The sequence below is a fragment of the Somniosus microcephalus genome, chromosome 23, assembly GCF_052327205.1.
Source record: "Somniosus microcephalus isolate GS21.2 chromosome 23, FLI_Smic_1.0, whole genome shotgun sequence".
NCBI lineage: Eukaryota > Metazoa > Chordata > Chondrichthyes > Squaliformes > Somniosidae > Somniosus > Somniosus microcephalus.
In genome coordinates this window covers 58,223,325-58,250,391 of record NC_141009.1, presented here as the reverse complement: position 1 = coordinate 58,250,391, position 27,067 = coordinate 58,223,325, and the positions used below count along the sequence as shown (strand labels likewise).

Sequence of the window (27,067 nt, the reverse complement as noted above, 5' to 3'; positions counted from 1 at the left end):
CCCAATTTTCATCACTCCACCAGCAGCAGCCGTGCTTTCAGCTGCCTAGGCCCTAAGCTCTGGAATTCCTTCCCTTAGTCTCTCCACCTCTCTACATCTCTTTTCTCCCTTAATTCGCTCCTTAAAACCTACCTCTTTGACCAAGCCTGTCCTAATATCACCTTATGTGGCTTGGTGTCAAATTTTGTGTGGTAACGCTCCTGTGTATGACGCAATATAAATGCAAGTAAATCCTGTAACACATGAACAACGCCACAAGAGGGCCGCTAGTATCCCTATAATACGTAGTGCGTGTGCGGAGTCTGATAGCTAATTCAATCCATCGGTCAGCTTTAGCTATTGGTTCATTTCGAGGCCAGCTATTAATGTGTGATAATAAATGTGAATAATTTAATGAGCCATACTAATATTCCACTCCGCTTAGTTTAAAAGGGTTAATGCTTCCACTAAATAGCGCTGAGGGAAATTTCAGATGACGCGCTGTGCTCATATCTCTTATTGCACAGCGGAATTTCCAAAGACCTTGGTCATTCTTAACGTCACCACCTGGGCGGTAATCTGGTGAAACGATTGCCCACCTGTTGGAGAACCTGCCTGCTTGTCATCCCATTGGTTGCAAATTACACCCCTGCAAAAACGGCTCCTCATGCACCCCAGCAGATACATCAAAATAACATTTAGAACACGTAATTCAGAATTCGTTTTACAGCCCTTCCCCTCAACATCCTGTCTGCCAATCAATCCGAGGCGCGCATGGCCCGACAAACCCAAGCAGGTCCCGGGACCATCTCCAACCTCCCATACACCCTCTCCCACTCTATCACTAATTTTACTAGGAAAGTAAGTGTAACCCCTTCACGGTTCTCTAGATATATGTGAGGTGTGGTCTCTGTTGTAGACAGTATTCTGTAGTCCAGTAAGGAGATCACTACTACAATGGCTTAATTCTAATTATCTTACTTTATAGTTTTAACGTCAGACAGTATAAGAAGATTACAGGTCAATGAACTAAATTAGACATTTGCATACATTAGAATTAATCTAGACATAATAAACATACATTCTCCATTTACATGGATTCAAAGGAGAATCTGTCCCTGTGTCCAAATTCGAGTGCACTCTTTCGTTGGCGCGCTTAAGTTGGAGCTCATGGTATGTATAATGTCTGCAAGACTTACGACTCCGAACCCCTTCGTTGAATTCTCTTCACGATCACTGAATCCCACTTTGAGTTCTGGATGCAGAGCTACTAATACGAAGGGCGGCGGCCGAGTTTGGAAACCCGGGACGGGATGCGGCAGCCATTTGCCTCCTGAGCCCTCTTTTCAGAGCTCCTGCCCTCTTTTCTTCCAGTCGCTCTTTTTTCCCGCTCGAAAACCCCGACTCCACCCCTTCCTCCTGGGGTTTCTGCCTGGAGACTGCGCAGCCTCACTGTCTGCAACAGTTGATACTGGTGCAGAATTATGGAAAGTCTGCTCTTAGTCACATTGTGTCCTTAAAAGTTCTTGCCGTACCTTCACATGGGCAACTTTAACCCAGGGATTTATAACAATGATAATACAGTGTCTAAGTTAAAGATTGATAACCATACTTAGCGTACATAACATTTCCAGTGGGTATTACATAAGAAATGTATTTAAATAAGTTATGCTAAACCTTTATACATCACTGGTTAGGCCCCAGCTGGAGTACGGTGTCCAATTCTGGGCACCACACTTTAGGAAGGATGTCCAGGCCCTGGAGAGGGTGTAAAGAGATTTACCAGAATGGTACCAGGGATGAAGGACTTCAGTTATGTGGAGAGATTAGAGAAGCTGGGATTGTTCTTCTTAGAGCAGAGAAAGTTAAGGGAGGTTTAATAGAGGTGTTCAAAATTATGAAGGGTTTTGATTGAGCAGATAGGGAGAAATTGTTTCCACTGGCAGGAGGGTCAATAATCAGAGGACAACAACAACAACTTGTATTTATATAGCATCTTTAACGTAGTAAAGCATCCCAAGGCGCTTCACAAGAGTGTTATCAGACAAAATTAGACACCGAATCACATAAGGAGATATTAGGACAGGTGACCAAAAGCTTGGTTAAAGAAGAAGGTCTTAAGCAGGTTCTTAATGGTGGAAAGGCAGAGGTTTAGGGAGCGAATTCCAGAGTTTAGGGCCTAGGCAGCTGAAGGCATGGCCGCCAATGGAAGGGCGAAGGAAATCAGGGACATTAAACATCTTTTGGAGTAGACAGAAGAATGTGGAGGGCACCCTACACGGTACCCATTGCTTTATGCCATAGGTTAAGGGGGAATTCTGTCCCACTCTTGGTATGTACAGTGGAGGTTTCATAGGAGACTCGTCTTACGGAAACTGCGTCTCTACGGTGAAAAAAAGTTTAAAGTGCTCAGACAAAGCCTGAACTTTAACAATAAATGAGCTTGATTCAGGTATTGGACTTGGATATATCGTATCTGGCAATGACATAAACTACCCTCCATAGGTCTTTCCACCATGAAGAAGCAAGCGTCCAGTGTATAGCCAATGAGGGAACTCCATACTTGATACGCACTTGGTTGTTGAAAAGCCTTACATGGAGGCCGGTATGAGAACACCCACTCGTATATCCAGGGTTTGGTGCCTAAGGTGATTTGGTTGCAGAGAGGTGAAACTTTACATAGGATCACATAGAATTTACAGCACAGAAACAGGCCATTCGGCCCAACTGGTCTATGCTGGTGTTTATTCTCCACACGAGCCTCCTCCCACCTTACTTCATCTCACCCAATCACCATATCCTTCTATTCCTTTCTCCCTCATACTTATCTAGCCTCCCCTTAAATTATTCGGCTTCAGTTAACCCTGCAATCCAATGCCCTGACGGATAGGGTGGAGTACCTATGGCCAGTAGGCTAAACAAGCAGCAGAGAACGTGTCAGTTCTCTCTGCTGGTAGGCTGTGCAGTTTTCGCTAGTTACACTTCAGCAGTACCTTTGTGCATACACTAGGCTCTTGCACCCAAGGTCTGTGGGCTTGGGAAGAGAATTGTGTCCCTATGGGAAGAGAGTGATCATTTCATGCTGACAAACAGAAACTCGACCCCAAAAAAGGTGGGCAGTCAGAGAATATTCTGTCTTGATCCTGAAAGGCATTGCCCAACACCACTTAATTCTAATGTAACTTCTTGGACATGTTCGGCCTAAGTACCTGGCTGTGAGATGTACTCTCTGTACTCTGCTAGTTTCCTCAGGAGAATCCTCAGTAGTTTAGTTACAAGTTTGTGTCATTCTTTAAACTCTGTTCAGATGTTCCAGACTGTCGGTTTCCAGGCATATCAGCATCTACCGATGTAAGTGATCTGATCCCAAAGCCTTCAACTTCAAGGATATTATCTCCTGCAGATGGCTGGCCTGTGACAAATCCTGGACCATTTTTTCAGCATGTGTGAAATACTGTCTAATATACATAAAATTCACTGACACCTGACCTGGTGAAGTGTGTATAGACTACGCGGCTCCAACAAAGTTGTCTTGACTGTTTAAATACCAAGGTTCTTTGCCAAATGTGCATCGCAACACACTGATGAAGGATTATGGACTTTTTAATACCCGTTTTAAGGAAACTAAAAAGAAACTCTGGGTTGTTCAAAAAGCAGAATTTAAAAGTATTAACAACAAAGGATAGAACACAGAATTGTTAACCTAACTGCTTAGAAGGCTAACTGAGACAGTGTACTTTGGTGAAGACAAGGGACGAGGTTGAAGAAGACAGCTGCCCAGATAGACCTTGAGACTGTGGGAAGATTAGAAAACTGCTTTGTTTGGGAGAGGATGGAAAGTTACCGAGAAGTTTGGTTTGCCAGCAGCCAGGTTATAAAGGAGGATTGTTTAACCTTCGAAAAGAAGAGGAAAGGCTGGAGTCAGCGGGTAAGGAGTCTACCGTCCAAGAAGAAAGACAACATCAGGACAAGGGCGTGATCAGCCCTTCGTTTTGGCCAATATACAGATCCTCCTTCAAGGTTGTATTATTGGGATACTGTGCCAATCACATGTTGCTATATACAGAACAACATCCGCTGATTAGTCTTCCTACCTATTTCCCACCAGTGTCTTCACACTGTTCTTCCAGAGCCACCAGTAAAAACAATGCAAAACCCTTAAAATACAAAATAGAAACATAGAAGATAGGAGCAGGAGTAGGCCATTCGGCCCCTCGAGCCTGCTCTGCCATTCAATGAGATCATGGCTGATCATCCAAATTCAGTACCCTGTCCCTGCCTTCTCCCCATATCCCTTGATCCCTTTAGCCTTAAGAAATATATCCAACTCTTTTTTGAATATATTTAATGAACTGGCCTCCACTGCCCTCTGTGGTAGAGAATTCCACAGGTTCACCACTCTCTGGGTGAAGAAATTCCTTCTCATTTCAGTCCTAAATGGCTTACCCCTTATCCTTAGACTATGACCCCTGGTTCTGGACTCCCCGGCCATCATAAACATCCTTCCTTGATCTAGTCTGTCCAGGCCTGACAGAATTTTAATTTTATAGAAATCCAGGCTGACTCTCCAGTGCAGTGCTGAGGGAGTGCTGCACTGTCGGAGGTGCCATTTTTCGGATGAGACGTTAAACCGAGGCTCCATCTGCCCTCTCAGGTGGACGTAAAAGATCCCACGGCACTATTTCGAAGAGCTGGGGGGTTCTCCCTGGTGTCCTGATCAATATTTATACCTTAACCAACATCACTAAAACATGTTTACTGGTCATGATCACATTGCTGTTTGTGGGAGCTTGCTGTGTCTAAATTTGCTGCCGCGTTTCCTACATTACACTTCAAAAGTACTTCATTGCCTGTAAAGCGCTTTGAGATGTCCTCAGGTTGTGAAAGGCGCTATAGAAATGCACGTCTTTCTTTCTGAAAAACACGATGGTGTGAATCATACAATGGGACACTGGGTTAACATTCCTAAGATGTAAACTCGTACAACTTACTGTATTTGATTTTTTTTATAGTGGCATGATGCTTTGGCACTGCATTACACTGTGGCCACAATTAATACTGAGGTACTACTTTCAACCATGCCCTCATATAGTACAGAGCGGAGGTTGTCAGGAAACAAAGCATTCTCCTGGTGGAGTGGGCAGCTAGAGGTCAAAGTGCCCTGAGCTGCTCTTGCACCACCTAGTGGTTGACGATGAGTGGTACCAGTAAAGCTTTGGGATGAGGTTACATCAAAGAGAGGGAGGAAATAATATTACTCAACATGCACTCGACAGAAAATATTAACAGTAGGATTGAAACCTGCCCATTAAGAGCACTCAATTTAAGCCAGAAATGTTTTATTAAAAGCCTTTGTTTTATTTTCAAGACTGAGAGGCATTTGACGTTGGAACAGGATCTCCTGAGAATTAGACTCAAAGGATACTTCTGTTCAGTAGCTAAGATTGCTACAAGCTGTAAGATTCAACAGGCATTGTCATGGTTTATACACCTCTGTCACTTTTCTACATGGTGGAAGTAATGGCTCACACAGATGAATGAACCTCACATTACCTTGTGTGCTGATAACATTAGATTTACTGAAACCTGACATGTTTATTCCAGTTACACATTAAAAATGGTTATATTACCCAGTCTGATCGTACAATGATATGGGAAACTGGAAGCTCTGAATTTGGGGAAAATAGTGCATGTCCCTTTTACTTTACCATCCAGTGTTCTCCCCTCCTCACGTACTGTGGTGCAGCCCTCCGGCAACTCCACCTACTGGCCTTTCTGCTCCTGTGAGCCCGGACAGTGAGTGCCAGTGGACTATTCCAGTGGTTCTCAAACTTTCTTGATTGAAGGACCCCTTTTCCAATCGATTAGTAATCACGGACCCCCATCTAAATTGCAATACTATATAATACTCATAACATGAAAGTGCTGCATGTGAAGAGTGTGTTAATAATGCTTTTAAGAAAACGGGTATTTACTTACAGATATCAGTGAGCTGGGTGTGCCTGCTTCTCACACCAATTCTGGGCACTCTGCAGCAACAGATGGCCACTATTAGCCTCTTAGTGCTGTATAATTTTTAAAGCCGTCAGGAGGCTGGCCAAGGTGAGTGAGGGCACGAGCACCCATCCACATGCAGAGATGCTGCTGGAAACACGACTCGCCGCCCACTGTCCCACCGGCGTGTTCTGTAACAGCTGCACTGTGGGAGTGTCCGTGTTTGCGTGAACACGTTCAGGCACGTGTTTGGAGGGCCCCGCAGGCTCTCTGATCACGTGTCGGGAGGATGGCGCAGAGTCGCGGCGCCAGGGTGAGGAATTGGCTCGACCGGCAGGGAGCGCTCGTTGCAAAGTGCGTGAGAGCGGTGGGCCTCTGTGAGGAGACGGGCCCAGCCGTCGAGAATAATTCGCAAGAACTGAATCCCTGAAACTACTGAACAGTTTCATGAATCAAGCTGAGTTTTGGTGCCATCAACATACTGGACAAGACATACCGACTGCCACCGACAGAGGTTTACTACTTCTCCCAGCACTATTCGTGATTGAGAAGGCAGGCACGCGACCTGCTCACAAACCTCTGCCACTGGAGCCGGGCATAAACAGGTATGCAAAGTGCAGTGTAGTTCATTCACCACCTGTTGCAGCCTCAACGCTCAGGAGAAAGGATCTCGCTCAAATCAAAAACTCAGCACATGCACAAAGTACAGACCCGGACCTACAGCTCATCAAAGGGGCACAGTGTGCTTGTTAGAAGTTTCGGGTCATGAAGCCCCATGCATGCCTGCCCCCCAATAATGGAACCCCCGCCGCACACCACCCCTCCCCCCTCTGATCCAGCACATCTCAGTGGCCTGGCCTCAAACCGAATAAAATCAGCCGGAGGTTAAACGAGCCTGGGGACTGGCCGCCGACAAACCTCGGAGGAGGAGGCGACCCAGCAAGGTACAAGTAACCAGGGGTGGCAGTGACTCGAGAACCCTGATTCCGGGGTAGGGGAGGAGCAGGAGAAGAGCCGGCCCCTGGGGAAGGCCAGGCCCACTGACCATTCAGTAAGTGACCCCCGCGGCTTGACTCGGCTCAGGCTGCAGTCACCATCCACTGGCCCCAGCTCGCAGGCCCAAGCAGCAGCCACAGCTCCTCTTCCACAGTCTCACTAACAAGGTGCACAGTGTGGGACTTACCTGGTCCTGGAGCTTCGGTGGTACGGGGCAGGGCAGCGGAGAACGGTCAGGCCGAGGACCCCCTGGAAAGTCTCTAATGACCCCAGGGGTCCGTGGACCCCAGTTTGAGAAACACTGGACTATTCAACTGTGGGAATTTCACCACCAAGCCCTAACCTGTTCCCACTCAACATCCACATGCACGCACTTTCCAGAAGGGGTGATTGGACAGTGATCAGGAATGGGTACACACGCAGATTCATCCCTTCCCTTCCCTCAAGCTGAGGACAATGGTAGTATCCCTATTCATGCCCCCCGTTCTGATCACCTAACTCAGCAGACTGAAACTCAAATCCTGGAAACCTCTAGTCTGTACGGCTTCACGCTACATCATGTGATGCCTTTACCCACCAATTAATTGTGGCAGTACGTCCTTTTCCTTTTAAATGTACAAGTATCTTGGTACAGGTATGGACTTCTGGACAGTATGAGTCAATACATTATGTAATAAAGATATCCCTTATCAATTGGATATCACCACCATTGTCTCTTATGGTTCTTTTTAATATATTCATTTTTGGGATGTGGGCATCGCTAGCAAAGCCAGCATTTATTGCCCATCCCCTAGTTGCCCTGGAGTTGGTGGTGGTGTCCCTTCCTGAACCGCTGGAGTCCATGTGGTGAAGGTACTCCAACAGTGCTGTTAGTAGGGACTTCCAGGATTTTGACTCGGCGACATCCAATGTTTCCTCTTATTTTTCTTCAGTGTGTGGGCCCTTTAACTGGCTGTGCAGCTCATTTAAATGTTCGTGCATGCGCGGTTTTTCTCATATAAAAGCTAGTGTGCGGCCTGTGCGGGACCTCCAGAGCGCCGCGCGGGACCTCCAGAGCGCCGCGCGGGGCCTCCAGAGCGCCGCGCGGGACCTCCAGAGCGCCGCGCGGGACCTTCAGAGCGCCGCGCGGGACCTCCAGAGCGCCGCGCGGGACCTCCAGAGCGCCGCGCGGGACCTTCAGAGCGCCGCGCGGGACCTTCAGAGCGCCGCGCGGGACCTTCAGAGCAGGACCTCCAGAGCGCCGCGCGGGACCTCCAGAGCGCCGCGCGGGACCTCCAGAGCGCCGCACAGGACCTCCAGAGCGCCGCACAGGACCTCCAGAGCGCCGCGCGGGACCTCCAGAGCGCCGCGCGGGACCTCCAGAGCGCCGCGCGGGACCTCCAGAGCACTGCGCGGGACCTCCAGAGCGCCGCGCGGGACCTTCAGAGCGCCGCGCGGGACCTCCAGAGCGCCGCGCGGGACCTCCAGAGCGCCGCGCGGGACCTTCAGAGCGCCGCGCGGGACCTTCAGAGCGCCGCGCGGGACCTTCAGAGCAGGACCTCCAGAGCGCCGCGCGGGACCTCCAGAGCGCCGCGCGGGACCTCCAGAGCGCCGCACAGGACCTCCAGAGCGCCGCACAGGACCTCCAGAGCGCCGCGCGGGACCTCCAGAGCGCCGCGCGGGACCTCCAGAGCGCCGCGCGGGACCTCCAGAGCACTGCGCGGGACCTCCAGAGCACTGCGCGGCCACACAGCTTAACGGGAACTTTGGCGACATCCTTCCTAAAGTGTGGTGCCCCTATAAATGATTTCTTGGGCAAATGCATCTACGACAAATAGATTGGTGAGGACGAGGTCAAGTGGGTTATTCCCTCGTGTTGATTCCCTCACCAAGTGCCGCAAGCGCAGTCTGGCAGTTATGTCCTTCAGGTCTCGGCCAGCTCAGCCAGTGGTGGTGCTACCAAGTCACCCTTGGTGATGGACAATCAAGTCCCGTCCCCCACCCAGAGTACATTGTGCACCCTTGCTGCCCTCAGTGCTTCCTCCAAGTGATGTTCAACATGGAGGAGTACGGATTCATCAGCTGAGGGAGGGCAGCAGGTGGTAATCAGCAAGGTTTCCTTGCCCATGTTTGACCTGAAGCCAGGAGACTTCATGTAGCCCGGAGTCACTGTTGAGAACTCCCAGGGCTTACTGGGCCACTTCAGAGTGCAGTTAAGAGTCAACCCAGGTTGGGTTGATTACATGTGCATGGTTGTGCATAATTCAAATTCTAGCCATATATCTTCCTAAGTTAGTTGCTGATCAGGTTGTAACCTTTTCTTAGACGGACAGAATGGCAGAACTCTAGTACTTGGCACTTCCCCGTTCACAGCTCTATTTCTGGGTAGCACAGATCCAGGACATATCTACTTGATAAAGACAACGGAGTGACTGCCTGAGACTAGGAATGTGAGTGCTGCACTTCCAACCCCTCCACTTTCTGGCAGACTTCTACTAATGATTTACTATGCAGCGATTCATGACTACTCTACCACTGACATTTCAGAAGATATAGTGCGATAGCTGAGAGATGCTTGGAATTCATCTGACGGCTCACGAGCTAAAGGCCCCTCTGTAACTGCACATATAGACGAAGAACATCCCAGGTTTGATCCACTCCATGGAGTTAACTGGTCTCACGCAGCGCATTAGGCGAGTGGCCTCAATGCTCTGCGGTTAGAGAGGGGAGGAGAAATCTGGCAGGCTTCCTGCAATAAAAGCAGGAAATGCATTGACATGAATCTTGTCATTCATGTGGAAATGACTTATGAAATAATACCGGGCTGCCTGCTGGTGGCGCTGTCCAGGGAGAGTATAAATACTCGGGCATGGGCCCAGCTTGCTCAGGACATTCTTTAACAGGAACTAGTGAAGGACACAACTAGACCTCCATGTTGAAAAACAGTTGATTAAAGCCTTGTTTAATACTTAGACCAAGTGCCTAGTAGTTTTCTTACATCAATTTAATCAACTGCAACCCGCTCCACGCTCTGAGTGATTTGGGAACTCGGACGTAGTAATCAATCCATCATGGAGAAACTACTCAGAGCCGCCCGTCTAGACCTGGATCCGAATTCACTTACAGCTGCTAAGGTATGGAAACACTGGTATCATACCTTCAGCAACTTCCTCAAGGAGTGTGGTGAGAATGTTCCTAATAAGTTACGAATGATTGCCAATTATGTATCCCCTCGTGTGTTTGACTTTATCGAAGACTGTGTGGACTATGACTCCGCTATCCAAACACTACAGCAACTATCTGTTAAGGCCCCAAACAAAATTTTTGCTCGGCACCTACTGGCCACAACTCAACAACAACCCGGGGTATCACTTGACGAATTCCTTCAAGAGCTTCGCAGGCTCATCAAAGATTGTAACCTTAAAGCTGTCTAAGCTGAGCAGTACCTGGAGGAATTAATTCATGACTCTTTTATTAACGGAATTGCTTCTCCCCTCATACGCCGGCGTCTGTTGGAGAATAAAACCCTCGGGTTACAAGCTGCCTATAACCAGGCATATTCTCTGGACTTAGCTCAAAAAAATTCAGATGCCTATTTTTTACCATATGCATGGACTGCTGCTACCACTTTTAGTGACTCCCCCGGTAAGCCTCAGGCGGAAGCCCTCACTGATGACGACCCTACCCTAGCGGCATCTTGGCAATCTAAAAAGAAGTGTTTCTTCTGTGGAGCTGCATTCCATTATAGGAAAGTTTGTCCTGCTCATAATGCAACCTGCAATCATTGCAGTAAGAAAGGTCACTTTTCTAAAGTATGCCGGTCAAGAGCCTCTACTAGTGTTGCAGCTGCTAGCTATAAAACTGCTCCTCCCCCAAGAGCCACTACTAGTGTTACAGCTGCTATCTATAAAACTGCTCCTCCCCCAAGAGCCACTACTAGTGTTACAGCTGTTTTTCCCCAAAGCCTGTCCCACGCAGCCACGAGGGTTTCGGTTAAATGGACACATTTTGAGTGCATTAATCGACTCATGTAGCTCTGACAGCTTCATCAGTGAGCGGGCTGTCAGTAAGTTAAAACTGCGTATTTACCCCTCGGACAGGGAAATTGTAATGGCTCTGACGACACTGACCACCAACTCTTCCGGCTTTTGTCTTGTTGACCTTATTCTCAATGGCCGCACTTATTTTTCCACCCGGCTCGGGATGCTCAAAAACCTGTGCAGCGATGTGCTCCTGGGACAGGATTTCCAGAAACAACACAAAAGACTCACTTTCGAGTTTGGAGGGTCAAAGCTGGAGCTTACTATTTCCAAAGTACTGTTTTGCGCGCTTTCGGTGGCTTCGCTGGACGAGCCCTCCTTGTTTGCCAATCTTTCCCCCCGATGTAAGCCCATAGTCACTAAATCACGAGGTTTCAGCCAAGATGATCTATCCTTTATTGAGGCAGAAATCTCTCGCCTTCTAGCTGACGGTATCATTGAGCCATGTTCATCTTCCTGGCGGGCTCAAGTCGTCGTTAAAAATCCTCTGAAGCAACACAAGAAACGTCTTTGCATCGATTACTCGCAAACTATTAACCAGTATACCGACCTGGATGCCTACCCACTACCATGCATCGATGACATGGTCAATAACCTTGCCAACTACAGGGTATTTTCAACTTTTGACTTAAAGAGCGCATACCATCAAGTACCGTTAAAGGACTCTGGCAAAAAATATACGGCCTTTGAGGCCAATGGTCGGCTTTACCAGTTTTGTCGCCTTCCATTTGGGGTCACCAATGGGGTGGCTGTCTTTCAATGGGCAATGGACAGCCTAGTCAAACAGGAGAACTTAACGGACACTTTTCCATATCTGGATAATATCACCATTGCTGGTCATGACCAGAAGGAGCACGATGCCAACCTCCAGAAATGTCTTGATGTTCTCCGTCGTCGCAACTTAACCTTAAATGAGTCCAAATCTGTGAAATCAGTACCATCAGTCAACATCCTTGGCTACTGGGTGGGCAATGGTGTCATCAATCCGGATCCGGAGCGACTTTGTCCGCTTCAGGAGCTCCCTCCTCCTACGAATCTCGGCTCTCTTCGTCGGCCCTCAGCATATTTGCCTTTATGCGAAGTGGATACCCCACTTTTCCGACAAGATCCAGCCCCTGCTTCACGCGAAGTCATTTCCGTTGGACGCGATGGCTATTTCAGCTTTCGACCTCCTCAAGCAACAACTGGAAAAAGCCACGCTTCATTCCATCGATGAAAATCTCCCTTTTGTGGTCGAGTGCGATGCATCGGAGGTGGCGATCTCGGCTACCTTGAATCAAGGCGGTCGACCCGTTGCATTTCTGTCCAGAACTTTGCAGGGTAGCGAGCTCCATTATCCTCCTGTCGAGAAGGAGGCTATGGCCATCGTCGAAGCTGTACGTAAATGGAGTCATTTTCTCGCTCGTCGCCATTTCACGCTCATAACTGATCAGCGCTCTGTGGCCTTTATGCTGGATAACCAGAAACGCACTAAGGTCAAGAATAACAAAATACAGCTCTGGAGGATGGAATTGGCCACCTTTGGATACACCATACATTATCGACCCGGCAAAGAGAATGTGGCCACAGATACCCTCACGCGTGCATTCTGCTCTTCCATGTCAACTTCGACTCTTACGGATCTTCATACTGACTTGTGCCATCCTGGCGTTACCCGTATGTTACACTTTGTGCAATCTAAAAATCTCCCATTTTCTACGAAAGACGTGAAAAGAACATGCTCCTCCTGTAGAATTTGCGCAGAATTAAAACTGCAATTCTTTCATCCGTCGGTTGGCTCGCTCATACACGCTACACAGCTTATGCAGCGATTCAGCATTGACTTTAAAGGGCCATTGCCTTCCTCAATGCGAAACACCTACTTGCTTACTATTGTGGACGAATATTCAAGCTTTCCCTTTGCTTTCCCCTGTCCCAATATGCTTACTTCCACAGTGATCAAATGCTCGATCAGGTCTTTTCCCTTTGCGGTATGGTCAATTTCATCCACTCTGATCGGGGTCCCTCCTTCATGTCAAGCGAACTCAAAAGTTATCTTTCCCAACGGGGAATCGCCACAAGTAAAACGACACCGTATCATCCTATTGGAAACGGACAGGTTGAGAGATACAGCGCTATCATTTGGAACGCTGTTCGTCTTGCACTGAGGTCACGCAACCTACCAGACCAGCAGTGGGAAACGATGCTCCCTGACACGTTGCATTCCATCAGGTCTCTTCTTTCTACATCCACCAACGCTACTCCTCACGAACGATTCTTCGGGTTCCAGCGTCGCTCCACTCATGGGACGTCCCAACCATCATGGTTGGCAGCTCCTGGCCCCGTGCTGCTCCGAAGATTTGTCCGATCCTCTAAGAGTGATCCCCTCATCGACGAAGTGGAACTGACGGATGTCAATCCCACGTACGCGCACATGCGGTACCGATGGCCGGGAATCCACAGTTTCACTTCGGGATCTGGCTCCCTGCCCAACCGGTCCCACGGACCCAATCGATAGTGGGATCCGTATTAATGACGCCGATACCCTGCGCTCCTCTCAGGGTGACGCCCTACCCGGGACGTCAAGGGATCTGCCAGCTATTCAGGCGGAACAACCCGGGAACAGAGCGCTCCCTGCGGGATGGCCACCCGAAGCCAGGACGCTGGTCAGTCACCGACTACTGGGCAGGGTGAAGCCAGCTCTGCGCCTGTGGGGGCCCGCACCCACGATCTCCCCAGTCTCCCTCAGGTCGAGCAAGGTGACACGGACTCTGCCAGCCCACCGGTACAAACCAAGCGACCCAGGGACCAAAACACGGTCCGAGGAGACGTGCCTTCCGGCCTCCAACGGAGATCCAAACGACTGCGTCTATTCTTAGTCTGATTAATTCGGTAGAAGGAAGCCGCCGGACTTCCAATCTTTCAGGCGGGAAGAATGACATGAATCTTGTCATTCATGTGGAAATGACTTATGAAATATACTGGGCGGCCTGCTGGTGGCGCTGTCCAGGGAGAGTATAAATACTCGGGCATGGGCCCAGCTTGCTCAGGACATTCTTTAACAGGAACTAGTGAAGGACACAACTAGATCTCCATGTTGTAAAACAGTTGATTAAAGCCTTGTTTAATACTTAGACCAAGTGCCTAGTAGTTTTCTTACGTCATGCATCTGCATCTTAAAAGAGAAAAAAAGGTTAATGTGTTGGGTCGAGACGATTTCTGCTCCCAGTTGATATCCAGTGATGCCTGCTCCAAAAGTGTGTGCTTGTAGATAGCAGGCAAAGGCAGGAACAAGCTCGGCTGTGTCAATATGTCACCAAACTCACGTCTGAGGTTCACCCAAGAGGAATGGCCATTTGGGCGTGGTACCCGAGGGCAGCCTGCCTTACCACAACAAAAGTCAATGCCTTCAGGACAGGAGGAAATGGTCCTTAATAAAATAATTAATAGCACTTCGTTTCAGATGTCATTAATCTGTTTGCCCAAGCTTTCATCAGTAAACTAATTACATAGCGGAGATGAGAGATTATTGCAGTTTCAGACAGGAAATACAGTACGAGGGTGAATGTCACTGCGACAATTAGTAGTGTATGCATCTAAAGGTACTGGTGGATACAGGGTCAGATTCCATGTTGTCTTCCACCCACTCCTGACCATTAAACCAAGCAGCATTGACTAGCCTTTCACTAACCTTCACACTCAGTGGGGACTTTTGCTTTTTTCTTCCATGGATTATTTTTAGTCCAGTAAATGAGAGACTACTTACCATAAGTAGAATCATCCTCGCTGAATAAAGATCAACCTCCATCTGCGGTTAGGAACTACGGAAATTCCATGAGGCAAAAGTCACCAAGGACCCGAGGCAAGGCTTGCTTTGTCTGATGAAGGCGGGGGGGGGAGACCTCCAGAACCAGCAAGATGCACTGAAATATCAGAATAACAGTAAAAGAGAAACATAGAATCATAGAATGGTTACAGCACGGAAGAAGGCCATTCGGCCCGTCGAGCCCGTGCCGGCTCTCTGCAGGAGCACTTCAGCTAGTCCCACTCCCCCACCCTTTCCCCGTAGCCCTGCAAATTTATTTTCTCCAGATACTAATCCAACTCCCTTTTGAAAGCCACGATTGAATCTGCCTCCACCACCCTTTCAGGCAGTGCATTCCAGATCTTAACCACTCGCTGCGTAAAAAAGTTTTTTCTTACATCGCCTTTGGTTCTTCTGCCAATCACCTTAAATCTGTGTCCTCTGGTTCTTGACCCTTCTGCCAATGGGAACAGTTTCTCTCTATCTACTCTGTCCAGACCCCTCATGATTTTGAACACCTCTATCAAATCTCCCCTCACTCTTCTCTGCTCCAAGAAGAACAACCCCAGCTTCTCCAGTCTATCCACGTAACTGAAGTCCCTCATCCCTGGAACCATTCTCGTAAATCTTTTCCGCACCCTCTCTAAGGCCTTCACATCCTTCCTAAAGTGCGGTGCCCAGAATTGGACACAGTACTCCAGTTGGGGCCGAACCAATATTTTATACATATTCATCATAATTTCCACATTTTGTACTCTATACCTCTATTTATGAAGCCCAGGATCCCGTATGCCTTTTTAACTGCTTTCTCAACCTGCCCTGCCACCTTCAACGATTTGTGCACACATACCCCCAGGTCCCTCTGTTCGTGTACCCCCTTCAGGATTGTACCCTTTAGTTTATATATGTCCTCTCCTCAGTCTTTCTACCAAAATGTATCACTTCACACTTGGCTGCATTAAATTTCATCTGCCCCGTGTTCGCCCATTTCACCAGCCTGTCTATGTCTTCCTGAAGTCTATCACTCTCCTCACCGTTCACTATACTTCCTAGTTTTGTGTCATCTGCAAATTTTGAAATTGTGCCTTGTACACCCACGTCCAAGTCATTAATATATATCAAGAAAAGCAGTGGTCCTAGAACCGACCCCTGGGGAACACCACTGTATACCTTCATCCAGTCCGAAAAACAACCGTTCACCGCTACTCTCTGTTTCCTGTCACTTAGCCAATTCCGTATCCATGCTGCCACTGTCCCTTTTATTCCATGGGCTTCAACTTTGCTGGCAAGCCTATTATGTGGCACTTTGTCGAACGCCTTTTGGAAACCCATGTACACTATGTCAACTGCATTATCCTCATCAACCCTCTCTATTACCTCATCAAAGAACTCAATCAAGTTAGTTAAACACGATTTGCCTTTAACAAATCCGTGCTGGCTTTCCTGAATTAATCCACACTTGTCCAAGTGACTGTTAATTTTGTCCCTGATTACTGTTTCTAAAAGCTTCCCCACTGCCGAGGTCAAACTTTCTGGCCTGTAGTTGCTGGGTTTATCTTTACACGTACAAACTAAATAGTACAAAACAGCAAAACACAGTTCCAAGCCACACCAAATCAGAAAAATGAACATGAGGTATATTGGAAGGTAGCTTTCTATGTGGAGGTTGGATTTTGTTCAAAGAGTGATAAAGACAAACTGCGAATGAGTCTGTTATCCAGCATGTGCAGACAATGAAATATTACTGGCATATCTCACCCTACAGGATTGAAATGGTGGTCCTGAAATGGTGTACAGTGTGCTTCCACTTGATACTGTAAACAGTCAAGATGCCAACCTTGCTGGAGGTTAGTACTGCTGTCACTACTCACTCCTGGAACCCCAACTGTTCTAACCAGTACTGAGGAGGATTTTCTTAAATGGGTCCTTGGATTCACCCTGTTCCACCAATTGATTGAGAAGGGGAATTTGGACTGGTAATATGGCACATCCTGATCGGCAGCGAAGGAGTACGAACGAGAATGTGCCCTTCATATGGTTTGTTTCCAGTCAGAATAGTCAGCAACAGTGAGTTCTGGGTCTTACATGGCTGAGCTCCACCACTGTCGAACTGAGATATCAGGTGAAGGGGGCATGGGGTCAGCCGTCATAGGATCAGCCAGAGCAGCAGCTTAGCCATTTGTTTGACACACACCGGGATCATTCTTTAAATATCTGCTGCAGGCATTGCAAGCAGTCATGTCAGTGAAGCTCAGGCAAATTTTGCAACAGCTATGTGATGTTTGCTAAAGAGGAAATAAGCATAAATCAAAACAATTGTACACTTTTTACCTTTGACGCTACAAGGCTGGAGGAGTTTGCAGAGAAGCATAGAACCATACAGCGCAGGAGGCCACTTGGCCCATCGCACCTGGACGAGCTATTTAATTAGTCTCACTCCCCTATTCTTCACGGCCCTACATTTTTGTTATTTTCAAGTATTTATCTAATTCCCTTTTGAAAGTTACTACTGAATCTGCTTCCACCGCCCTTTCAGGCAGTACATTCCAGATCATAACAACTCGCTGTGTAAAAAAATTCTCCTCATCTCCCCTCTGGTTCTTTTGCAGATGACCTTAAATCGGTGTCCTCTGGTTATCACTCCATCTGCCAGTGGAAACAGTTTATCTTTATTTACTCCCCTCATACTTTTGAACACCTCTAGTAAATCTCCCGTTAACCGTCTCTGCTCTAAGGAGAACAACTCCAGCTTCTCTAGTCTCTCCACATAACTGAAGTCCCTCAACCCTGGAATCATTCTCGTAAATCTCCTCTGCACCCTCTCCAAGGCCTTGACATCCTTCCTCAAGTGTGGTGCCCAGAATTGGACACAATACTCCAGCTGGGGCCTAACCAGCGTTTTATAAAAGTTTAGCATAACTTCCTTGCTTTTTGTATTCTATGCATCTATTCATAAAGCCCAGGATCCCGTATGCCTTATTTTAAAGTCTTCTCAACTTAGGGTGGAAGGGTTTAAAGATGAGGCAAAGGACTTTACAGCTAATATAAAAACAGAAAATGCTGGAAATACTCAGCCAGTCTGTTTCTCTCTTCACAGATGCTGCCTACCGTGCAGAGGCCTCCTGTCGGAAAAAAAATCTACGAACTTACCCGAGGGCTCCCGAGGTCCGGACACTTCTGCTCCTGGGCCTCTCCACAGTTGAGATGCGCAGGGCCCACATATCCCAGGGGCGCATGCAGTTCACAAGTGTCCCTGGGATCACGTGGGCCAGGCCAGCCAATAGGAGAAGGGAATCTCCCTTCATACTTTTGGCAGATAGACCTGTCAAATATATGAATGGAGATCACCCCAAAAAGACACAAAACATTGAGGGGGCTAAATTCAGTTGATTTGCGCCTCCCGTTAGCGCCCTAAGAGGCGCAAATCAACTGGCGCCCGGGTGCGGCACTGCTAACGCCTCCCGTGAAATTCAGCAGGTTAGCGGCGGCGCCATCGCCGTGCGCAGCGCCCGCTCGTGCCCTGGCTGTAACATTGGGTGGCGCCCCCCGACTTACAGCCGGACGCTGTGTCCACTGGGGTCAGGGGGGCCTAACTGCGGCCGGGGCGGCGCTAGTTAAAGGGGAGGTGGCGGGCGCCCATTTTTGTTGCTGGCCCGTGAAGTCCCCCCGCGGGGTGCCGGTTGCTCTCCGTGAGCCCGGCACTCCTCTTGAGTGCGCATAGCGTCACGATATTGGCTCGCAGCACTCCAAGAGGGATGCGGGGCGCTTCCAGTAGCACCCCATCTCCCTCTTGGGGCGCCAACTGGGAAAATCGGCCACGGGAGCGCTAATTTTTTCAGGGCGCTAAAATTAACGCCCCAGTGAAGGTAGCATCCCAAAGGGGGCGCTACCCAATTTTTACCCCTAAATAAATTTTAAAAACCATCACATTTTTAAAATGAGTTAAAATTACATTTAATTAAATATTTTAAACAAAATTTAATCTTTTGAAAAAAATTATTAAAGTTTTTTACGGGGCTAAAAATAAACTTACCTTTTTTAACTAACAACAGAAAATGCTGGAAACACTCAGCAGGCCAGGCAGCATCCGTGGAGAGAGAAACAGAGTTAACGTTTCAGGTCTGGGACCCTTCGTCAGAACTGGAACAGGCTGGAGATGTGACAGATATTAAGCAGGTGCAGAGACGGGGGGGGGGGGGGAGGAATTGAAGGAATATACCGTGCTTTTGTAGGAGGCAGGAAAGATTAAATGTTACAAATGGGGATGGCAGAATCATGGGGGCAGGGGTTAGAGTCTGAAATTGTTGAACTCGATGTTGAGTCCAGAAGGCTGTAAAGTGCCTAATCGAAAGATGAGGTGCTGTTCCTCGAGCTTACGTTGAGCTTCATTGGAACAGTGTAAGAGGCCGAGGACAGAGAGGTCAGAGTGGGAGTGAAGCAGAGAATTAAAGTGACAGGCGACCGGAAGCTTGGGGTTACCCGTACGGACTGAACGGAGGTGTTCCGCAAAGCGGTCGTCCAACCTGCGTTTGGTCTCCCCAATGTAGAGGAGACCGCATCGTGAGCAGCGAATACAGTATACTAGATTGCAAGAAGTACAAGTAAATCGGCGTTTCATCTGGAAGAGGTGTTTGGGGCCCTGAACAGTGGGAAGGGAGGAGGTATAAGGGCATGTGTTGTATCTCCTGCGCTTGCACAGGAAGGTGCCAGGTGAAGGAGAAGGGCTGTTGGGGGTGATTGAGGAGTGGACCAGGGTGTCGCAGAGGCAGCGGTCCCTTCAGAATGCTGAAAGGGGAGGTGAGGGGAAGATGCGTTTGGTGGTGGGATCACGTTGGAGGTGGCGGAAATGGCAGAGGATGATCCGTTGAATGTGGAGGCTGGTGGGGTGAAAGGTGAGGACAAGGGGAACCCTATCGTGGTTCTGGGAGGGAGGGGAAGGGCTGAAGGCAGAAGTGCGGGAAATGGAAAGGACACGGTCGAGGGCCGTGTCAACCACAGTAGAGGGGAATCATCCGTTGAGGAAAAAGGAAGACATGTCGGAAGCACTGGTGTGGAAGGTGGCATCGTCGGAGCAGATGCGACGGAGACGGAGAAACTGGGAGAAAGGAATAGAGTCCTTACAGGAAGCGGGTGGGAGGAAGTGTAGTCCAGGTAGCTGTGGGAGTCAATGGGCTTGTAGTGGATGTTTGTTAATAGCCTATCACCAGAAATGGAGACAGAGAAGTCGAGGAAGGGAAGTGAAGAGTCAGAGATGGACAATGGGAAGGGTGGAAATTGGAAGTAAAGTGAATTAACTTTTCTAGTTCAGGGCGAGAGCAGGAAACGGCACCGATACAGTCATTGATGTACCAGAAAAAGAGGTGAGGGAGGGGACCTGAGTAGGACTGGAACAAAGAGTGTTCCACATATCCCATGCAAAGGCAGGCATAGCTAGGACCCATAGCAACACCTTTAATTTGGAGGAAGTGAGTGGAGTCAAAGGAGAAGTTGTTCAATGTGAAAAATAAACTTACCTTTTTAAAAATGATAAATGAGTGAAATTTTTTTTGGCATGCCTGAAACCGGCATTTCCGATGTCCCTACGGGAGTGTACACAGCGCGTACATAGCATCGGATGTACCTACGGGAGTGTACACAGCACGAACCCACCCGTCGGGATCGGAATATCCGGGCCATGGTGTTGCAATGCAGAGGTTAGGTGCTGTCCTCTTTTGATTGGACCAAGTAAATTAAACAAACAGACTGTAACTAAGACTGTAACTGATAAAACTTTAAATAAACCTTAGCAAATCAAATTAAAATTTGGTTGTCCAAATCGATTATGCACTCCAGTCCCCGCGGCGCCCACCGGTCGCGGAAGTACTCAAGCGTGCCGGTGGACACCGCGTGCTCCATCTCCAGGGCCACCCGGGCGCGAACATGGCCGCGGAAGAGAGGCAGGCAATCTGGCTGGACGACCGCCTCAGCCGCCCGCTGCCTGGACCAATTGATGGCTCCAGGCCCAGGAGCAGACCCACGAGGAGGCCCTCCAACCTGCCCGCTCCCCTCCGCACCGGGTGACCGTAGATCAAGAGCGTGGGACTGAAGTGCAACCAAAAATCGAGGAGAGGTTAGGCGCTGTAAGGTGAGATACTGACAGGACCACTTGGTCAGCATGATGTCAACACCTGCCCCACAATATTGTGACAAGCTGCCACCAGGTAGAAAGGGAGGGGACAAAGTTGTTACCAGGCAACATCAACTCACAGCCAATCACAAGCTAGCAGGACTATTGCATTGAACCAATAGGAGGAAGCGCTCTGTGCAGTGGGCGGGCCCGCGCGTTGATTGACAGCGGGGGAACCAATCGGGGAGAAGCAGCGGCGGTTATAGGGCCTAATCTCTGGCTCGGCGGGCGATCAGTTCAAATCCATCTGTCGGCATGCGGGAGATCGTGCACGTTCAGGTCGGCCAGTGCGGGAACCAGATCGGGGCTAAGGTGTGTTTGTGTCGCCGCATTGAGTATGGGGGGGGAAAGAGGGAACGGGGGCCCCGCCCCTTACCGAAGGCGAAGCCTGGAGTCACGGCATGAAGCCGAATTCAGATTGAAGACTGGGTCGGTCGGGAGCAGACTCGGCCGTTGGTTGCCAGCGTCACAAAATGGCGGCCACGCCCTCGCGGTTTTACCCTCCGAATTTGCGCGGGCTTCCAAGAGCGCATTCGCAGTTTCAACGGACGTTGGTCACGCATGCGCAGCTTGGACGGGTGGGCGGCCGCGCATGCGCCGCTTGTACGATCGGGTGGTTGCGCATACGCATCTTCAATGGTCGGGTGGTCGCACATGCGCAGCTGCAACGGGATGAGCCCAGCCCCCTGCGCGGAGGAGCCGGAGTCACGTGGACCTCCCCCTCCCTGGTCACATCACACTTACCATGATCTACATTTTCAGGCACTTTTCTTTAAACACGGGGAGCCCGCCTCTTGTAACTTGAAGTAGTCTCATCCAACCAAAGGTAGGTGTAATCCTTGGTCTGTACAAACCTGGCTCAGATCAATCCGCTCACACCGGGGATCGAACCTGGGACCCAACCAAGTCCTCAGACGCCCTCTGGCTCAATGCCCGGAGCTGCCAGCAATCTGTGCATAAACCCGTTATCCCTTGGGATATTTGTGCTGCCTGCCGATATTCTCCATTTTGGCCACAAGGTGATGCCAAACTAGATTTTTTTCCTCTCCCCAGTAACTTGCATTCATAGCCAGTCAGGGACCAAAATAAAACTGCGAACAGAGAAGGCTGAGGCGTCTTTAAAGTTTTGATAGGGTAGACGTAGAGAAGATATTTCCTGTGGGGCAGTCAAAAACTGGAGGGACATAAATATAAGAGTCACTAATAAATCCAGCAGGATTTGGAATGGGAGAGGGAATAGCCCCTGCTTTTTAAAAAAAAAAGACATGTCCCCATTCTCACCCCTTTTAGTAGCACTTTTTTAGTGACTTGCAATTGTGGATGTATTCTTCAATTCAACTCAGTCCCTTCAGCTAGGGAGGATAAATGTGAAGTAACAACAGAAAATGCTGGAAAAACTGGCCTGCTGAGTTTTTCCAGCATTTTCTGTTGTTGTTTTGGATTTCCAGCATCTGCAGTATTTTGCTAAGGATAAATGTGATCTGTTTTGCACCAGTGCTAACATTGGTTCACTTTTTTTTACTCGTTTAGTGATCTGGGCGTCGCTGGCAAGGCCAGCATTTATTGCCCATCCCTAATTGCCTTCGAGAAGGTGGTGGTGAGCCGCCTTCTTGAACCGCTGCAGTCCGTGTGGTGCAGGAAATCCCACAGTGCTGTTAGGGAGGGAGTTCCAGGATTTTGACCCAGCGACGATGAAGGATCAGCGATATACTTCTAAGTCAGGATGGTGTGTGACTTGGAGGGGAACTTGGAGGTGGTGGTGTTCCCATGCGCCTGCTGCCCTTGTGGAAGAGGTCGTGGGTTTGGGAGGTGCTGCCGAAAAAACCTTGGCGAGTTGCTGCAGTGCATCTTGTAGATAGTACACACTGCAGCCACGGTACGCCGGTGGTGGAGGGAGTGGATGTTTAAGGTGGTGGATGGGGTGCCAATCAAGCGGGCTGCTTTGTCCTGGATGGTGTCAAACTTCTTGAGTGTTGTTGGAGCTGCACTCATCCAGGCAAGTGGAGAGTATTCTATCATACTCCTTACTTGTGCCTTGTAGATGGTGGAAAGGCTTTGGAGAGGCAGGAGGTGAGACTCACGCTGCAGAATACTTAGCCTCTGACCTGCTCTTGTTGCCACAGTATTTATGTGGTTGCCACAGTATTTATGTGGCTGGTCTAGTTAAGTATCTGGTTAATGGTGACCCCCCCAGGATGTTGATGGTGGGGGATTTGGCGATGGTAATTGTGGTGGTGGAGGGAGTGGATGTTCCACCTTAAGAGAACTTAAGCCTGTTCCACCTTAAGAGATGTACTACTTTCTCTGGCTGCTGTATACGTAATACCAGTGGTGACCACCGGTATATAAGCACTGTGTAGTAAGATTGTATTTCATATAGTCCTGACTTCCAACCAGTAAAGACCTGTGTGCTTTTCTGGCTGTCTCAAGCAGCAAGAGGAGAAGGAGCTGCTAAAGCAAGAGAGTGGAGAGTGGTGGTCTCCTGACCAGGAAGAGGAGTAGCAGAACGATAGATCACCACCTCCACCTCCTCCAACATCTTCAAACAACTGAGGTGCCTGGAGAGATTGGACAGAGGAGGAGGAGGAGAAGGAGAAAGGAGGCCTACATCAACATCAACCGGGGAGAGGCCTTTTCTATCACTGCCTCCTCAAATTGGCCTCCACTTCAGGAGAGAGGGGAGAGAAACATCAGAAAACATCAGAAAAAAACCACCAACTGTTTGGAAGGAGGGAAGATTCATCTCGTTTGAAACATCTACAGGTGGGTGTTATTTAGGGCACTCTCCCAAGACTTTGTATTTTAGGTGGGGGGAGAAAAGAAGAAGCAAGGCCGGGTCATCAAGGGGTGTAGTGTGTGTGTGTGGCTCTTGCTAAAAGCTAGGCCACACATACCACTAATTAGCACCCCTACTATTGCCTGCCCTGGGAGAGCTGGCGCTGCCCAGGTGAAGTCTCTAATTTCATTAATTACATCGTTAAGACCTGTTGCAGGACTGAGCCTGGGCTTCTCCAGCTTTTCCAGGTGAAGACATCTCCCCCTGCCAGAAGACCATCACCAAAGCCTTTTAAACTACATCAGAGAGTGCCCCCCTGCCAACACCCACCCACCATCCTGAGTGGCAACACTGCCCTTGTGGTCTCCCTCCTTCCTACCCCCCTTTCTCTCTATCTCTCTTGGCCTGTCTTTCTAAGGCACCTCAGTTCCATCACCTGTTATTAATTGCTTACTAAGCAGAGGGGAGAGGGCCCCTCTCCCAATTTCAACCAGTAAGGGGAGAGGTGTGTCCTCATTTTATCCAGCTCCCTCTGCTCATTAGAGGACCAAAAAAAAATATATCCTGAGGCCATTAACACCTTCAGGCCTGTGACTTGGGGTGAGTGTAGCCCTTAAAAATCCACCCCATAATGGCAACTACATCTTCGCCGGTGGCGGGGCAAGCCAAGACTTATGCGGGAGCGGCAGCCACAGCTGCCCCCGCTGCTTCTGCTGCCCCGTCACCATTTAGATTGATTACCAAAAAGCTGGGGGTGAAGAGCTACACTCACCCCACTATGACCATCGAGGCCTGCGTCAAAGCCATGGCTGGGGTTGTCGGCCCCTCAGCCATCGTTGCGGCCTCGAAAATGTATGGGAAGGCTGTGTTCTTCCTGGGGTCGGAGCGGGCGGTGTCCCTGGCTGTCACCAAGGGGCTCACCGTGGGCGGGACGTTCCTGCCGGTGGATCCTCTCGAGGCCATCGCGCAGAGGATCATTTCCAACGTCCCGCCCTATATTCCCGGTGAGCTCCTCCTCCCTATTTGAGTCAACTTGGGGAGGTGAGGTCGGGGATCATGCCTATCCCGCTCGGCTTCCGGGAGGCCAGCCTTCGCCATGTCTTCTCCTTCCGGCGCCAGCTGTTTATCCAGCTGGCGTGGGAGGAGGACACTGACGGGGCGTTCGTCGTCCTCCACGAGGGGACCGTCTACCGCGCCTTTTGGACGTCGGACGGTGTGCGGTGCCACGCCTGCAAGGAGGTGGGGCAAGAACTGCCCCGCCTCCAAGGCCGCCAGATCGTCTGGTGTGGCCGAGGCTGGCGCCGCCGCCGCTCCTCTCCCCGGGTCTGGCCGTGCCCCCCCAAACAACTGATGCGCGGTCGTCGTCGGAGGCCGATGCCATCAAGGCCTCCGGCGGGGGGGAGGGAGTGCGTCCGGCCGGAAAGAAGGCGCGGGGAAAAAAGAAGCACCTTGGGGCGGGTCCCCCCGTGGATGGCGAGCCCTTGCCCCTTGACCCCCTTACACCCGCGCTCCTCGCGGAGTTGATCAGGGCAGATGTGAGTGGGAGGGGCCTCGTGCCCGAGCCTGTGGCCGCAACCGCCGCAGTGGTAATGCCGATACCTGCGGCCGGGATCGGGCCCGAGGAACCCGACAAACCTGCTCCACCGGAGGGAGCAGAGGAGGAGGCCCCTGTAGGCATGGAGGGCTCCCTCCGTGCTAAAAAGAAGGCGCGACCTCCTGGATGAGGAGGAGGAGGACCGGGAGGAGGAGGGTCCCTCCGAACAGGGGGAGTCGTCGCCCGCCGCGGGTGCTGCGCCCCCCCCCCCCCACCGCTGTCACCATCACCGGCGATCGGCAGGGGTCGCCTGTCCCTCGGGAGGCTGAGGCAGATGTGTCTGTCCAGCACGTGCCTCCCGGGGATGGGGACGAGACCCTGCCCGTGGGGGGGGTCGCGGATCAACCGCGGCTGAAATAGACTATCGGTGCCGTTACCCCTCGACGGGTCGGGCGGCCAGGGGTCTGGGTCGGGCGAGTTCGAAGAAAGTGAGCTCGCCCAAAGCGGCCCGGACATTTCCCAGGGGCTGCTCGACCTGGTCGAGGATTTAGCCAAAGACGCCCCATCTGCCGGGTCAGAGGCCGGTGGCACGGAAGAGGAAGGCCCTTTGACTGTGTCTCGGGCGCCGGACGTCCTGGGGAGTTCGGATTTGTGTTCTCCCCGATTTCTCCGGTCGATCTGAGGCGAAGGGGGGCTCCGAACCGCCGCCGCCGTCTTCTGGCCCGGCGCCCCCGGAGGAGCCCAGGGAGGATTCCTCCGCCACCGATCCTGGGGGTGGGATCCGAGCGGAGGCGGGGCCGGCTGTTGCGGCCGAGCCGTCCACTGCGCGGACGGGTCGGCCGCTGGTGACGACCCCCTGGAGGAGGATGGGGGCTCGGTGATGGGCACGGAGGACGAGTCGGACTCCGGCGCCGACGAGGCGGTGGACGACCTCGTGCCCCTTGCCGAGTCTCCCCTCATTTCCGTAAGGGAACTCCGGGATTTTATGGCCACGTGCCTGGGTCGGCGCGGGAAGGTCCGGCTGGCCCTCGACAGGTGGTCGGAGCTGGCGCTGCTCATCGTATCCGTCCGCGCCACCGTTAAGATCATGGACGAGGGTGTGAACCCACTTGAGCTGCGTCGGCTCAGAACATTTCTCACTGGGCTGCTGAGGAGGTGGCGGCTGACCAGCGGCTGCGCTTCCTCCCCCCGTTAGTTGTAGGTAGAGGTTGCACTATGCTTCTGACATGAAGATAACCATAGCCAGCCTCAACATCAACGGCAGCGGGGAGGCGCGCCGCAGATTCAATAACTTCTCGGTCCTTCGGGACGGGAAGTATGCGGTGTGCTTCCTGCAAGAAACCCACACCGTTCCGGGAGACAAAGCCACGTGGCTCCTGGAGTGGCAAGGAGGGGTCAGCATGAGTCACCTCTCCAATAATTCCAGCGGGGTGGCTATCTTGCTGGCCCCGCATTTTCAGCCGGAGATCTTGGGGGGTCAAGGAGCACGTGCCAGGCCGCTTGCTCCAGGTCACTGTTCGCCTGGGGGGCGTGCCGCTCCATCTAGTGAACGTGTATGCCCCTCAGGCCGGTGCGCAGCAAGTGCGCTTCTTTGAAGAACTGTCCGCTCTTCTGGGCTCCATCGACGTGGGCGAGTGCGTCATCCTCGGGGGGGATTTTAACTGTACCCTCGAGGCGAGGGACCGTACGGGTCCCCCGCGATGCCCGCCGGCGATGGAGAAGTTGAGGGACCTGGTCGGGTCCTTCGACTTGGTGGACGTCTGGCGAAATCTTCATCCCGACTCCAGCGCCTTCACTTACGTGAGGTCTGGAGGAGGAG

General features: G+C 50.5%; 1 protein-coding gene and 1 long non-coding RNA gene across 2 annotated transcripts in view; one reads left to right on the top strand and one right to left on the bottom strand.

The window, feature by feature from the left end:
* Nucleotides 1-941: 941 nt before the first annotated feature.
* Nucleotides 942-21,943, bottom strand: LOC147101888 (uncharacterized). Its single transcript, XR_015073389.1, has 3 exons — nt 21,683-21,943; nt 14,734-14,890; nt 942-1,450 (listed from the first exon to the last, which is right to left on the bottom strand). It is a non-coding gene; the product is annotated as an uncharacterized LOC147101888 (long non-coding RNA).
* The window catches only part of LOC147101885 (tubulin beta-4B chain-like), a 167,399-nt gene continuing 161,450 nt past the window's right edge, over nt 21,119-27,067 (top strand). Inside the window, exon 1 of the mRNA XM_085965904.1 lies at nt 21,119-21,250. Coding sequence (XP_085822030.1) covers nt 21,194-21,250 — 57 coding nt within the window. The 5' untranslated portion in view covers nt 21,119-21,193. The remainder of the gene's footprint in view (nt 21,251-27,067) is intronic.